Source organism: Hyla sarda, chromosome 8, assembly GCF_029499605.1.
Source record: "Hyla sarda isolate aHylSar1 chromosome 8, aHylSar1.hap1, whole genome shotgun sequence".
Lineage (NCBI taxonomy): Eukaryota > Metazoa > Chordata > Amphibia > Anura > Hylidae > Hyla > Hyla sarda.
The window spans coordinates 136,364,162-136,379,879 of record NC_079196.1 but is presented as its reverse complement, the minus strand read 5'-3'; the positions used below and the strand labels follow the sequence as shown (position 1 = coordinate 136,379,879).

General features: G+C 43.0%; 1 protein-coding gene across 5 annotated transcripts in view; it reads right to left on the bottom strand.

Annotated features, from left to right (window-relative positions):
- STAT1 (signal transducer and activator of transcription 1) overlaps positions 1-15,718 on the bottom strand; it is a 1,320,138-nt gene that overhangs the window by 283,013 nt on the left and 1,021,407 nt on the right. For all 5 annotated transcript variants that reach the window (XM_056535944.1, XM_056535945.1, XM_056535942.1 and 2 more), the window contains one exon: positions 13,327-13,421. In XM_056535944.1, coding sequence (XP_056391919.1) covers positions 13,327-13,421 — 95 coding nt within the window. The remainder of the gene's footprint in view (positions 1-13,326; positions 13,422-15,718) is intronic.

Genomic DNA, 15,718 nt, shown 5'->3' with positions numbered 1-15,718 from the left:
AGAGTTGGGCTTAATTACTATTTGGGAACGACATACAGTAGCCACTAAGGGCTCATTCACACTATAGAATCTAGTGTGCCGGCAAAACAAGCTGGCACTAGGACTGCTCAGAAATGCACCGTTTCAATAGACTGCAATGTATTTCAGAGCAGATTCCACCAAAATAATAAACATGTTTATTCTTTCGACAGAGTCTGGGGTCCGGAGTTCATATGATTTCACCAGAACGTGGTGATCAGTATGGGACCTTATCACCATACGAATGGCAGAGGTAGGGAACAGACAGGTAAGCATCTAAAAAAAATGTCACTATAATGTTATTTTGTTATGAAAAAAAATCTAAGATTTTTTTTTTCATATGTCACTGCTGTTACCAGCTACTCACAACAAAAAAAAATATCATTTTTTGCTTTGTTTATTCTAATTCCTGAAAAATTATTTAAAAAAAAAATATATATATATGTTAACAAGAAAACACAACAATAATTAACATCCCATATGCTTTATAAATTTAAATGCAGATTCACAGGCAGCAGAAATGCATGCAACTGTTCTAATCATCATGTATATACTATAAAATCTATATAGTTGACATCTTTAATACGCTCATTTACACAAAAAGATATATTTCCAAGCCGATACAGTATTTGTGTTAATTACAATCTAATTACAATACAATTACATACAAACCTGTAGAGCATTGAAAACATTCATCACCTGTCCACACTATCTGACAAATGTAAGATTGCTGGAGGCCCAACAGTGTTAGTGTATCAATCATTAAGTTTGGGGATTCCGAGCAGACATGTAGGATTTTAAATAGAGCAGTGATTATACATGAGTTCTGCTACTTCATTAAGAACTGGAAACAGCTGAGGTCATCCCACAGACATTAAAAGGAGCAGCAGGGCACATTCATGACAACTTCCCTAATCAAACTCATCACTGTAGTCATGCAGCAGCAAGGCACATGCATGGCCACCAGTTTAACTATAATTAATAAACAAAGAATAAACAACTACAGTATGAAACCAATGTGCAAAATTCAGATACAACAATAAAACAAAGAAGGAGTGATTTAACTCATTAACCCCTTAGGGACACAGCCCATTTTCACCTTAACCTGTTGGGGACGAAGGGCGTATGCATACGCCCTTGCGTCCTGGTACTTAAGGACGAAGGGCGTATCCATACGCCCGTGGGAATTTCGGCCCCCGCCGCGCGCCGGGCGGGGACCGCGCGGAGGTGACTGCTGATATCTATCAGCAGGCACCCCGTGCAAATGCCCAGGGGGGTCATTAGACCCCCCATGTCGGCGATCGGCGCAAATCGCAAGTGAATTCACACTTGCGATTTGCGCCGATTCCGGGTCATTACGGGTCTATGGTGACCCGGTGACCCGGAATAGAAGGGGGATCGCGGGTGTCTAAGACACCCACGATCCCCCTGTAGCGATAGGAGTGAGGTGGCAGGGTTGCCACCCCTCCTATCCCTGCTATTGGTGGTCTAGACGCGACCACCAATAGCAGATCAGGGGCGGAGGGGTTTACTTTCGTTTTCCCCGTCCTGCCCACCCACAATAGGCGGGGCAGAATGGGGAAAATGAAGAGGAGCGGCGCCGGAGTCCACTTACCCCTCCGGAGGCTGCGGAGCGACAGGGATCGGCGGTTGGCGACGGAGATCGGCGGCGGCGTGCGGCAGAAGAGGACGGCTCCCGGATGCGACGGAAGCCGGTGAGTAGTTGCATAGCAACATCTAGAGGGTTACAGTCTGAGACCACTATAGTGGTCTCTAGACTGTAGCCCTCCAGATGTTGCAAAACTACAACTCCCAGCATGCCCAGACAGCTGTTTGCTGTGTGGGCATGCTGGAATTTGTAGTTTTGCAACAGCTGGAGGTCTGCAGTTTAGAGATCACTGCACAGTGATCTCTATACTGCCCTCTAGATCTTGCAAAACTACAACTCCTAGCATGCCCACACAGCTGTTTGCTGTCTGGCATGCTGGGAGTTGTAGTTTTGCAACATCTGGAGGTCCACAGTTTGGAGATCACTGTTCAGTGGTCTCTAAATTGTAGCACTCCAGATGTTGCAAAACTACAAATCCTAGCATGCCCACACAGAAAACAGCTGTCTCGGCATGCTGGGAGTTGTAGTTGCGTACCTCCAGCTGTTGCATAACTACATCTCCCAGCATGCCCTTCTGTGATCAGTCATGCTGGGAATTGTAGTTTTGCAACAGCTGGAGGCACACTGGTTGGAAAATACTGAGTTAGGTAACAGAACCTAACTGAAGGTTTTCCAACCAGTGTGCCTCCAGCTGTTTCAAAACTACAACTCCCAGCATGTACTGACAGACCGTGCATGCTGGGAGTTGTAGTTTTGCAACAGCTGGAGGCTCACTGGTTGGAAAATACTGAGTTAGGTAACAGAACCTAACTGAAGGTTTTCCAACCAGTGTGCCTCCAGCTGTTGCAAAACTACAACTCCCAGCATATACTGACAGACCGTGCATGCTGGGAGTTGTAGTTTTGAAACAGCTGGTGGTTCCCCCCCTATGAGAACGTACAGGGTACATTCACACGGGCAGGTTTACAGCAAGTTTCCTGCTTCAAGTATGAGCTGCGGCAAATTTTTGCCGCAGCGCAAATTCCTAGCGGGAAACTCGCCGTAACCCGCCAGTGTGAATGTACCCTAAAAACACTACACTAACACCTAATAAAGAGTAAAACACTACATATACACCCCCTTACACTGTCCCCCCCCCCCCCCAATAAAAATGAAAAACGTATTGTACGGCAGTGTTTCCAAAAAGGAGCCTCCAGCTGTTGCAAAACAACAACTCCCAGCATTTCCGGACAGCCACTGACTGTCCAGGCATGCTGGGAGTTTAGCAACAGCTGGAGGCACCCTGTTTGGGAATCACTGGCGTAGAATACCCCTATGTCCACCCCTATGCAATCCCTAATTTAGTCCTCAAATGCGCATGGCGCTCTCTCACTTTGGAGCCCTGTCGTATTTCAAGGAAACAGTTTAGGGCCACATATGGGGTATCGCCGTACTCGGGAGAAATTGCACTACAAATTTTGGGGGGCTTTTTCTCATTTTACCCCTTATGAAAAGGAAAAGTTGGGGTCTACACCAGTCTGTTAGTGTAAAAAAAAAAATGTTTACACTAACATGCTGGTGTTGCCCTTTACTTTTTATTTTCACAAGAGGTAAAAGGAAAAAAAGACCCCCAAAATTTGTAACGCAATTTCTCCTGAGTACAGAAATACCCCACATGTGGGCGTAAAATGCTCTGCGGGCACATAACAAGGCTCAGGAGTGAGAGCGCACCATGTACATTTGAGGCCTAAATTGGTGATTTGCACAGGGGTGGCTGATTTTACAGCGGTTCTGACATAAACCCAAAAAAATAAATACCCACATGTGACCCCATTTTGGAAACTACACCCCTAACGTAATGTAATAAGGGGTACAGTGAGCATTTACACCCCACAAGTGTCTGACAGATTTTTGGAACAGTGGTCCGTGAAAATGAAAAATGTAATTTTTTTGTTTGCACAGCCCACTGTTCCAAAGATCTGTCAAACGCCAGTAGGATGTAAATGCTCACTGTACCCCTTATTACATTCCGTGAGGGGTGTAGTTTCCAAAATGGGGTCACATGTGGGGGGTCCACTGTTCTGGCACCACGGGGGGCTTTGTAAATGCACATGGCCCCCGACTTCCATTTCAAACAAATTATCTCTCTAAAAGCTCAATAGCGCTCCTCCTCATCTGAGCGTTGTAGTTCACTCGCAGTGCACTTGACGTCCAAACATGGGGTATTTCCATACTCAGAAGAAATGGGGTTACAAATTTTGGGGGGCATTTTATCCTATTACCCTTTGTAAAAAAGTAAAATTTGGGGGAAAACCAGCATTTTAGTGGAAAAATATTTTTTTTCATTTACACATCCGACCTGTGGGGTGTTAAGGCTCACCGTACCCCTTGTTACGTGCCTTGAGGGGTGTCGTTTCCATAATAGTGTGCGATGTGGGGGGTTTTGCTGTCCTGGCACCATAGGGGCTTCCTAAATGTGACATGCCCCCCAAAAAACATTTCAGAAAAACTCACTCTCCTAAATCCCATTGTTGCTCCTTCGCTTCTGAGCCCTCTAGTGCACCCGCCGAACACTTGACATACACATATGAGGTATTTTCTTACTCGAGAGAAATTGGGTTACAAATCTTGAGAGGATTTTTTTCCTTTTACCCCTTGTAAAAATTCAAAAACTGGGACTACAAGAACATGCGAGTGTAAAAAAATGAAGATTTAGAAATTTCTCCTTCACTTTGCTGCTATTCCTGTGAAACACCTAAAGGGTTAACACACTGACTGAATGTCATTTTGAATACTTTGAGGGGTGCAGTTTTTATAATGGGGTCATTTATGGGGTATTTCTAACCAGAAGACCCTTCAAATCCACTTCAAACCTGAACTGGTCCCTGAAAAATTCCGATTTTGAAAATTTTGTGAAAAATTGGAAAATTGTTGCTGAACTTTGAAGCCCTCTGGTGTCTTCCAAAAGTAAAAAATCATCAATTTTATGATGCAAACATAAAGTAGACATATTGTATATGTGAATCAATATATAATTTATTTGGAATATCCATATTCCTTATAAGCAGAAAGCTTCAAAGTTAGAAAAATGCAAAATTTTCAAATTTTTCATGAAATTTTTGAATTTTTCACCAAGAAAGGATGCAAGTATCGCCGAAAATTTACCACTAACATAAAGTAGAATATGTCACGAAAAAACAATCTCGGAATCAAATTTATAAGTAAAAGCATCCCAGAGTTATTAATGCTTAAAGTGACAGTGGTCAGATTTGCAAAAAATGCTCCCGTCCTTAGGGTCATAATGGGCTCCGTCCCCAAGGGGTTAAAGGGGTATTCCAGGCCAAAACTTTTTTTATATATATCAACTGGCTCCGGAAAGTTAAACAGATTTGTAAATTACTTCTATTAAAAAATATTAATCCTTCCAATAGTTATTAGCTTCTTAAGTTCAGTTGTTATTTTCTGTCTAACTGCTCTCTAATGACTCACGTCCCGGGAGCTGTGCAGTTCCTATGGGGATATTCTCCCATCATGCACAGCTCCCAGGACGTGACAGAAAACTTCAGAAGCTAATAACTATTGGAAGGATTAAGATTTTTTAATAGAAGTAATTTACAAAACTGTTTAACTTTCCGGAGCGAGTTGATATATATAAAAAAAGGTTTTGCCTGGAATACCCCTTTAAGCATTAATAACTCTGGGATGCTTTTACTTATGAATTTGATTCTGAGTTTTTTCGTGACATATTCTACTTTATCATAGTGGTGAATTTTCAAGTATATCAACTGCAAGAAGTTGTTTTGTCTATGCTGAACACAATTGATTTTTATATCGCCTGAAATTAATTGTAAATTGTCCCAAGATGTTCAAGATGACATAGGGAACAGATTTAGGTATCATTAGCCTAGGCGGTAGGGTCTGGTTCTAGTCCTTTGACTCAGAAACCTTCCTATTAACCCCTTAAGGACCAAGGTCATTTTGGCCTTAAAGGGGTACTCCGCCCCTAGCATCTTCTCCCCTATCCAAAGGATAGGGGATAAGATGTCAGATCGCGGGGGTTCCCGCCACTGGGGACCCCCGGGATCTCCGCTGCAGCACCCTGCTTTCATTAATGCAGAGAGCAAACTCTCTCTGTGCGCAATGAATGGCGATACAGGGGCCGGAGCATCGTGACATCACGGCTTCGCTCCCTCGTGATGTCACGGCCCGCCCCCTCAATACAAGTTTATGGGGGGCGTGGCGGCCGTGAGAGGATCTTATTTTGTTTATTATTTTCTGTTTTTTTGCGCTGTGAGATTTGATTTTTGTTCTTTTGCTTTTTTCCCCCCTCATCCGTGTCCTTCATTTCACATTTATTTTCTTATTTTGGGGTTTAGTTATTCTAGGTGTTCTTTTCTTGGGGTGTGTACTAATATAGTAAATTTTAGTAATTTCGTGCCACAAGCAAGCATTTTATAATGAATTTTGATGAATGATCAGAAGGGGGATAACATGGGCGGCATCTATATTTTAGGTGTAGAAAGTATTGACATTTTACATGTTAAAAATAAGGAAAGATATAATGTCAGGGCTTGAGAGAGATCAGAATATTTGCTCCTAAGTCCCAACCAACTGCTAGGGTTCATACGCCAATGTTGGGCAACACTACAGGATATAGGGGCTTCTAGCGATTACAGAGATTAGAATGCATTTCTCTGTGAAGGAGCCACTTGAAAGTAAAGTGTATTTCAGGTTCTTTTAGAAGGTGATCTCCTGGTTAAAAAACAGACTCTGTGGTTACATGGTGTATTCAAAAGCCAATTGGAGATTTTGGATATTACTTCACTTTTCTAAGATTTCATAGCAAAAACGAAACCATCAGGATAAGGGACTTTTTTTCAAAAGTGACAGGCATGTACTTTTATAAGAGTACTACTTACTTAACCCTAAGAATGGAAATTCTGCTACGTACGAATAATCGTGCGAAATACGAAGAAATTACGCACAATCGGAAATTATGAAGAATTGTGAAATCCGATTCCGAACCTACAACATAACTAAATTTGTTATAAATGAAAAAAATTAAAAACTAATTTACATGAAACATAACTAAAACATTTTTTGCCAGTGCACATGCCGAATGTCTACTGCATCCCTCAAAGTATTCAAAATGACATTCAGTAAGTGTGTTAACCCTTTAGGCGTTTCACAGGAATAGCAGCAAAGTGAAGGAGAAAATTCAAAATCTGCATTTTTACATTCGCATGTTCTTGTAGACCCAGTTTTTGAATTTTTACAAGGGGTAAAAAGAAAGAAATCCCCCCAAAATTTGTATCCCAATTTCTCTTAAATAAGGAAATACCTCATATGTGGATGTAAAGTGTTCGGCGGGCGCAGTAGAGGGCTCAGACGGGAAGGAGCGACAATGGGATTTTGGATAGTGAATTTTGCTGAAATGGTTTTTGGGGGGCATGTCGCATTTAGGAAGCCCCTCTGGTTCAATGACAGCAAATAAAAAAATTAATTTGGGATACTATTTTGGAAACTACACCCCTCAAGGAACGTAACAAGGGGTACAGTGAGCCTCAACACCCCACAGGTGTTTGAGGACTTTTCATTAAAGTTGGATGTGTAAATGAATTTATTTACTTTTTTCACTAAAATGCTAGTTTTCCCCCAAATTTTAAATTTTTACAAGGGGTAATAGGAGAAATGCCCCCCAAAATTTGTAACCCCATATCTTCTGAGTATGGAAATACCCTATGTGTGGATGTCAAGTGCACTGCGGGTGCACTACAATGCTCAGAAGAGAAGGAATCACATTTGGCTTTTGGAAAGCAAATTTAGCTGAAATTGTTTTTGGGGGGCCTGTTGCATTTAGGAAGCCCCTATGGTGCCAGAGCAGCACAAAAAAGAACCCACATGGCATACTATTTTGGAAACTACACCCCTCAAGGAACGTAACAAGGGGTACAGTGAGCCTTTTTGACGACGAGGTGTTTGACGACTTTTCGTTAAAGTTTAATGTGTAAATGAATTTATTTATTTTCACTAAAATGCAAGTTTTCCCCCAAATTTTACATTTTTACCAGGGGTAATAGGAGAAAATGCCCCCCAACATTTTTAACCCCATCTCTTCTGAGTATGGAAATACCCCATGTGTGGACGTCAAATGCACTGCGGGCGCACTACAATGCTCAGAAGAGATGGAGCCACATTTGGCTTTTGGGTAAATGATCCCGTACAGTGAACGGCGTGAACATAAATAAAAAATACTCCAAAATAGCTGCTTTTTTATAACATTTTATTCCCAAAAATTTTTATTAAAAAATGTAATAAAAGTTTTGTATAAGCAAATATGGTATTAATAAAAAGTACAGATCATGGCGCAAAAAATGAGCCCTCATACCACCGCTTATACGGAAAAATGAAAAAGTTATAGGTCTTCAAAATAGGGGGATTTTAAACGTACTAATTTGATTAAAAAGTTTGCAATTTTTTTTAAGCGCAACAGTAATAGAAAAGTGTATAATCATGGGTATCATTTTAATCATATTGACCCAGAGAATAAAAAACACATGTCATTTTTACCATAAATTGTACGGCGTGAAAACAAACCTTCCAAAATTTGCAAAATTGCCGTTTTCTTTTTAATTTCCCCACACAAATATTATTTTTTTGGTTGCGCCATTCATTTTATGGTAAAGTGAGTGATGGCATTGCAAGGGACAAGTGGTTGCGCAAAAAAACAAGCCCTCATACTAGTCTGTGGATGAAAATATAAAAAAGTTATGATTTTTTGAAGGGAAGGAGGAAAAACCTAAAACGTAAAAATAAAATTGTATAAGTCCTTAAGGTCCAAATGGGCTGAGTCCTTAAGGGGTTAAAGGACAACTGCAGCGCTAGCAAATTAGGGCCCAAATGTTATAATAACACAAGTTATATAAGTTTGTAAATGGGATCCATTACCTGGCTGGTCCCGTTTCTCCGCTATGCCGACACCGGAAGTCATCTCCTGGTCCCCTAACGCGCGTAGCGTCGACCTATTATTCTCTATGGAGCCGCCATCTTGGTCGACGCTACATCACAAATGCCCATAATGCGCTGGGGGATTGCTTCACTCCCCCTGCAAAGTTTTCCGGAAAGCAAATTTTGCTGAAATGGTTTTTGGGGTGCATGTCGCATTTAGGAAGCCCCTATGGTGCCAGAACAGCAAAAAAAAGAAAAAAAAAACACATGCATACTATTTTGGAAACTAAACCCATCAAGGAACGTAACTACACCCCGCAAGGGGTACAGTGAGCCTTAGCACCCCACAGGTTTCGTTAAAGTTGGATGTGTAAATCAAAAAAAATAATTTTTTTCACTAAAATGCCTTTTTTCCCCCCAAACTTACCATTTTTACAAGAGGTAATAGGAGAAAATGCCCCCCAAAAATTGTAACCCTGTTTCTTCTGAGTATGGAAATACCCCATACGTGGATGTAAAGTGCTCTGCGGGCAAACTACAATGCTCAGAAGAGAAGGAGCGCCATTGGGCTTTTGGAGAGAGAATTTGTTTGGAATGGTGGTCGGGGGTTATGTGCGTTTACAAAACCCTCATGCTATCAGAACAATGGACCCCCCCCCCCCCACATGTGACCCTATTTCAGAAACTACACCCCTCAAGGAATCTAATAAGGGGTGCAGTGAGCATTTACACCCCAATGGCCTTTGACAGATCTGTAAGAGCGGGGGGTGTGAAGTGATATTTTCCGAACCCAAGGGGCGTGGCTTAATTATGTCCTGCAGACGTGCGATCTTAGCCTCTGCCCTCACTCCTCCCCGCTCCTGCCCGATCCACGCAGCGATACCAAATATGTATATAAAATAATTTTTTACACTTTTTGGGGGTAAAATAGGGAAAATGTGACAATTTACGTTTTTATTGGGGAGGGGGTTTTTCAAATTTTTTTTACTTTATTTTACTTTTATTTTTACACTCTTATAGTCCCCATAGGGGACTATTTATTGCAACCATTCGATTGCTAATGCTGTTCAGTGCTATGTATAGGACACAGCACTGATCAGCATTATCGGTCATTTTCTACTCTGGTCTGCGATAAGGCTGATAAGAGCAGAAGACTCCCGATAGGCAGAGGAGCCAGGTGAGGGGACCTCCGTCTGCCGTGCAGGATGATCGGATCGCCGCGGCAGCGCTGCGGGCGATCCGATCATACTGTTAAGTGACCGCGATGCTGCAGATGCCGTGATCTGTATTGATCACGGCATCTGAGGGGTTAATGGCGGACATCCGCGGGATCGTGGGTGTCCGCCATTACCGGCGGGTCCCTGGCTGCGATCCACAGCCGGGACCTGCTGCGCAAGATGCCGGCATAGCTCTGATGCCCGCGGCTATGCTCAGGACGTAAATGTACGTCCTGGTGCGTTAAGTACCACATCACCAGGACGTACATTTACGTCCTAGGTCGTTAAGGGGTTAATATTGGTTGCCAGGCCAATATTTAGAGGTAACTGTACATTATTTATATGACTGTCACATTTATTATCATTGTGCATCGAAGAAAAATGTAATGTTTTCGACAGATGCAAAACATTTTTGCCCAAATCTCAAAAATATCTCCCAAATTGCATTTTAACTTATTTTATAATTTATGACAGATTTGTTGTTTAGACAAACATTGTAAGGTATTTTATGGCTAAAGTGAGCTGACAGTTTTTTCTCAGGTTTTGCACGTCCAACCAAGGCGACCAACACTCAATTTTAGTATGAGAACCCCAAAATGGGGTGTGACCAGCAAAAAGGGGGCATGATTAAAAAAAAGGGCGTGTCCCTAACATTTAAAAAATAAAATATCTAAATTTACTAATTTTACAGTTTGAGCCGTGGAAAACCCGACAGCTCAGAGCAGTTGTTAAAAGCAAATTGTTGGGAAAGTGAACATACAGTGACCCCCGACATATGATCATTTCAACATGCGATGGCCTCTCAGAGGCCATTGCATGTTGAAGACAGCATCAACATACGATGCTTTTGCATGTCGGGGCCATCGCATAAACGGCTATCCAGCAGCACAGACTGCCTCAGCTCCGGTGATGGTTATTTGCCTGTCCCCGGCGCTCCGGACCGTCATCTTCGGGATCCCCTGCATCGCCGTCGCTCTCCATCGTCGTCATCACGTCGCCGCGCACGCCGTCCCATCATCCAATAGGAGCGGCGTGCGTAGTGACGTAATGGCGGCAATGAGGAATGACGATCCCAGGCAACAGAGACATTCCGGAGCGGCGGGGACACCCCGGGGACGTGGCGACAACGATAGACGACATACGGGGCAGCAGTGACGGTGGGGACAGGTGAGTATAACGTCCTATATTTAACATTGCACGGATCCCTCAACATACGATGGTTCATTTGGAACAGATCACCATCATATGTTGAGGGACCACTGTATATTGAAAAATGAGTAAATACCATGGGAAAATACCTGTTGGCAAAACAATCCACAAAGAAAAGTACACTCCACTCTTAGTAAATTAGGGACAATACACAAAGAGAGAATTGGTGCAAAAATGTTGTTGGACAAATTTTGGTGCAACACCTGACAGAAACAATCTACCAAATAGCAGGGATGTGGAATTTCTATCGCCCAACGCCCTGGACTAGCAGTTTTGGGCGCCGGGCAGGTGAATTTGTCCGGCCCTCAGCCCGGCTTCGGGCAAGCAGGGCCGGACCTGACAAGTGCGGCGGCGATCTGCAGTCTGTGTGGAGCGGCTCCTGACTCCTGCCCGCTCCATACTCTGCAGCCTGTGTCCTCCGAAGCAGGGCAGGGGAGATGAGAAGCTGTGTATGTGTATTCTCTCCCCTGCTCTGCAGACGTGCGGGGGGAGATGAGGGGGCGTGGCTTCTTGCTCCCCGTGCAGACCTGCGTCCTCTGCCTTCACTCCCCCCAGCTGTAGCTTCGGAGAGCTGAGGGGAGGAGGCACGTCTGCACGGGGAGACTGTATGCGGCGCTCTGCAGTATGTATGGAGCGGGCCCGCTCCATACTCTGCAGCCCCCGGCTGTTCTCAGTAGCCGGGGGCCGCCGCTAATAGCCAGCATGCGGCGATCGCCGTGGCTGGCTATTAACCCTTTAGATCGCCGCTGTCAAAGCTGACAGCGGCGTCTTAAGGGACATGTGAATGCTCCCTGGTGGGCTAGTGGGGTGGATCGCCCCCCCGCAGCGCGATTGCAGGGGGGCGATCCACTATGGAGGTAGCCGGAGGACTTACCTCTGCTTCCTCCTGTCCCGCTCTGTCATTGATAGAGCCTGGCTGGACCAGGCTCTATCAATGGATCACAGAGCACACAGATTAATAGAGTTCAATAGAATCTATTCATCTGTTTGAGGAATTTAACGATTCCTCCTATAAGTGTAATAAAGTGTAAAAAAAATAAAAATAAAATAAAAAAGTTTTAATAAAAGTTTGAAAGACACACATTAACCTAGTGGTCTTCAAACTGTGCCCCTCCAGATGTTACAAAACTACAATTCCCAGCATGCCAGGACAGCCGTTGGCTGTCCGGGCATGCTGGGAGTTGTAGTTTTGCAACATCTGGAGGGCCACAGTTTGAAGACCGCTGCATTAACCCCTTCCATGTTAAAGTTCAAATCACCCCCTTTTCCTATATAAAAACATGCAAACATAATAAAAATAAACATATTTGGTATTGCTTCGTGCGTAATTGTACAACCTATGAAAATATAACATTATGTATCCCATACGGTAAATGTAAAAAAAATACCAAACCACAGATTTGCAATTTTTATAATATCCCAGAAAAAAAAGTTAAAAAGCGATTAAAAAGTCAGATCAATACCAAGATGGTACCGATACAAAAAACAGATTATGGCGCAAAAAATGAGCCCTCATACAGCCTGGTATGCGGAAAAAAAATAAAGCTACAGGGGTTAAAAAACGGCAAATAAAAAAAATTGAAAAAGTCCAGAATTAGTAAAACATGACGTAAACGATACAAATCTGGTATCGCTGTAATCAGGAGGCCTAAAGTATAAAACTAACATGTTACCTCAACCACAAGGTAAATGGCGCAGAAAAGAAAAACCATCAAATCTGCAAAATTATCTTTTACTATTTCAATTTCACTTCACCGATTAATATATATATATTTTATTTTTTTTTGGTTCGGAGAATATGTTATTGAAAAATTAAAAGGTATCCTTATAGTTGGTAGTTATGGTAGGGCGAGGAGGAAAAAAACGAGAGCGTAAAAGCGAAAATTGGCCGGACAAGTGGATCGTCATGAGGGACAAGTAGATTTTGCTCCATAAAATTTCCACACCCCTGAAATAGTGTTCATTAACTTAATAAATATCTCTACAAAAACATTTTGTGTTTCTGAAACACCACCAACAGAGAATTCAACACAATTGGTAAATTCCCTAAAGTCTTTACATTTACTCACAGTATTGAATTAATAAAAAAGGTATTTTTTATGCCCCCCAACATAACATTTAGGCTGCTGTCAATTAGAGGCCTGAGGAGCACTCCCCTAATGAATACAGCAAAAAAGCTTGAGCCTTTTGTATCATTTGTTATTAGCCAAATGCAGTACTTTTGAGTGCCAATTGGGTTAAATACACAGGCCATGCCAGCATAGTACAACAGTCCACAATGATGTTGCACAAATCATTTTACAGTCCAGTGCTTATAAAATAACCAATGGCCATATTAATACTCACCCATCATTCCACAGACAAAGCAGATGCTTTTTAATTAGCTCTAAGATACCCTCAATCCAAAGCCAAAATGGAAAGTTCTTGTCATTTAAATTCTCCTAAAAAACAGATTCAATACATAAAAAATACTAATAAAATAATAAATACATCTTTTTTTTTTTTTAAATGCATACAGTTTTCAAAACTATATTAATGGATTGTGCAGGATTATAAAACATTCTGAAACCCTTATGACCAGTGCCGGATTAAGAGCATTAGGTGCAGTATAGTTCCCCACATTAGGTGCAGTATAGTTCCCCCACATTAGGTGCAGTATAGTTCCCCCCACATTACATGCAATATAGTTCCCCAAATTAGGTGCAGTATAGTTCGCCACATTAGGTGCAGTATAGTTCCCCCACATTAGGTGCAGTATAGTTCCCCACATTAGGTGCAGTATAGCTCCCCATATTAGGTGCAGTATAGTTCCCTACATTAAGTGCAGTAAAGTTCCCCCCACATTAGGGGCAGTATAGCTCCCCACATTAGGTGCAGTATAGCTCCCCACATTAGCTGCAGTAAAGTTCCCCCACATTAGGTGCAGTATAGCTCCCCACATTTGGTGCAGTATAGCTCCCCACATTAGGTGCACTATAGTTCCCCACATTAGGTGCAGTATAGCTCCCCACATTAGGTGCAGTATAGTTTCCCCACATTAGGTGCAGTATAGTTCCCCATATTAGGTGCAGTATAGTCCCCACATTAGGTGTAGTATAGTTCCCTCCACATTAGGTGCAGTATAGTTCCCCCCACATTAGGTGCAGTATAGTTCCCCCCACATTAGGTGCAGTATAGCTCCCCCACATTAGGTGCAGTATAGTTCCCCATGTTAGGTGCAGTATAACTCCCCACATTAGAAGCAGTATAGCTCCCCACATTAGGTGCAGTATAGTTCCCCACATTAGGTGCAGTATAGTTCCCCACATTAGGTGCAGTATAGTTCACCCACATTAGGTGCAGTATAGTTCCCCACATTAGGTGCAGAATAGTTCCCCACATTAGATGCAGTATAGTCCCCCACATTAGGTGAAGTAGAGTCTCCCACATTAGGTGCAGTATAGTTCCCCTCACATTAGGTGCAGTATAGTTCCCCACATTAGGTGCAGTATAGTTCCCCACATTAGGTGCAGTATAGCTCCCCACATTAGGTGCAGTATAGCTCCCCACATTAGGTGCAGTATAGCTCCCCACATTAGGTGCAGTATAGTCCCCCACATTAGGTGCAGTATAGCTCCCCACTTTAGGTGCAGTATAGTTCCCCACATTAGATGCAGTATAGCTCCCCACACTAAGTGCAGTATAGTCCCCCACATTAGGTGCAGTATAGCTCCCCACATTAGGTGCAGTATAGTCCCCCACATTAGGTGCAGTATAGCTCCCCACATTAGGTGCAGTATAGATCCCCACATTAGGTGCAGTATAGTCCCCCACATTAGGTGCAGTATAGTTCCCCACATTAGGTGTAGTACAGTTCCCCACATTAGGTAAAGTATAGCTCCCTACATTAGGTGCAGTATCGCTCCCCACATTAAGTGCAGTACTGTTCCCCACATTAGGTGCAGTACAGTTCCCCCACATTAGGTGCAGTATAATTCCCCCACATTAGGTGCTGTATAGCTCCCCACATTAGGTGCAGTATCGCTCCCCCACATTAGGTGCAGTATAGTTCCCCACATTAGGTGCAGTATAGTTCCCACATTAGGTGCAGTATAGTTCCCCCACATTAGGTGCACTATAGTTCACCCACATTAGGTGCAGTATAGTTCCCCCACATTACGTGCAGTATAGCTCCCCGCATTAGGTGCAGTATAGCTTCCCCACATTAGGTGCAGTACAGCTCCCCACATTAGGTGTAGTACAGTTCCCCACATTAGGTGCAGTACAGTTCCCCACATTAGGTGCAGTATAGTTCTCCACATTAGGTGCAGTATAGCTCTCCACATTAGGTGCAGTATAATTCCCCCACAATAGGTGCAGTATAGTTCCCCCATATTAGGTGCAGTATAGTTCCCCACATTAGGTGCAGTATAGCTCCCCACATTAGGTGCAGTATAGTTCCCCATATTAGGTGCAGTATAGTCCCCACATTAGGTGTAGTATAGTTCCCTCCACATTAGGTGCAGTATAGTTCCCCCCACATTAGGTGCAGTATAGTTCCCCACATTAGGTGCAGTATAGCTCCCCCACATTAGGTGCAGTATAGTTCCCCATGTTAGGTGCAGTATAACTCCCCACATTAGAAGCAGTATAGCTCCCCACATTAGGTGCAGTATAGTTCCCCACATTAGGTGCAGTATAGTTCCCCACATTAGGTGCAGTATAGTTCACCCACATTAGGTGCAGTATAGTTCCCCAC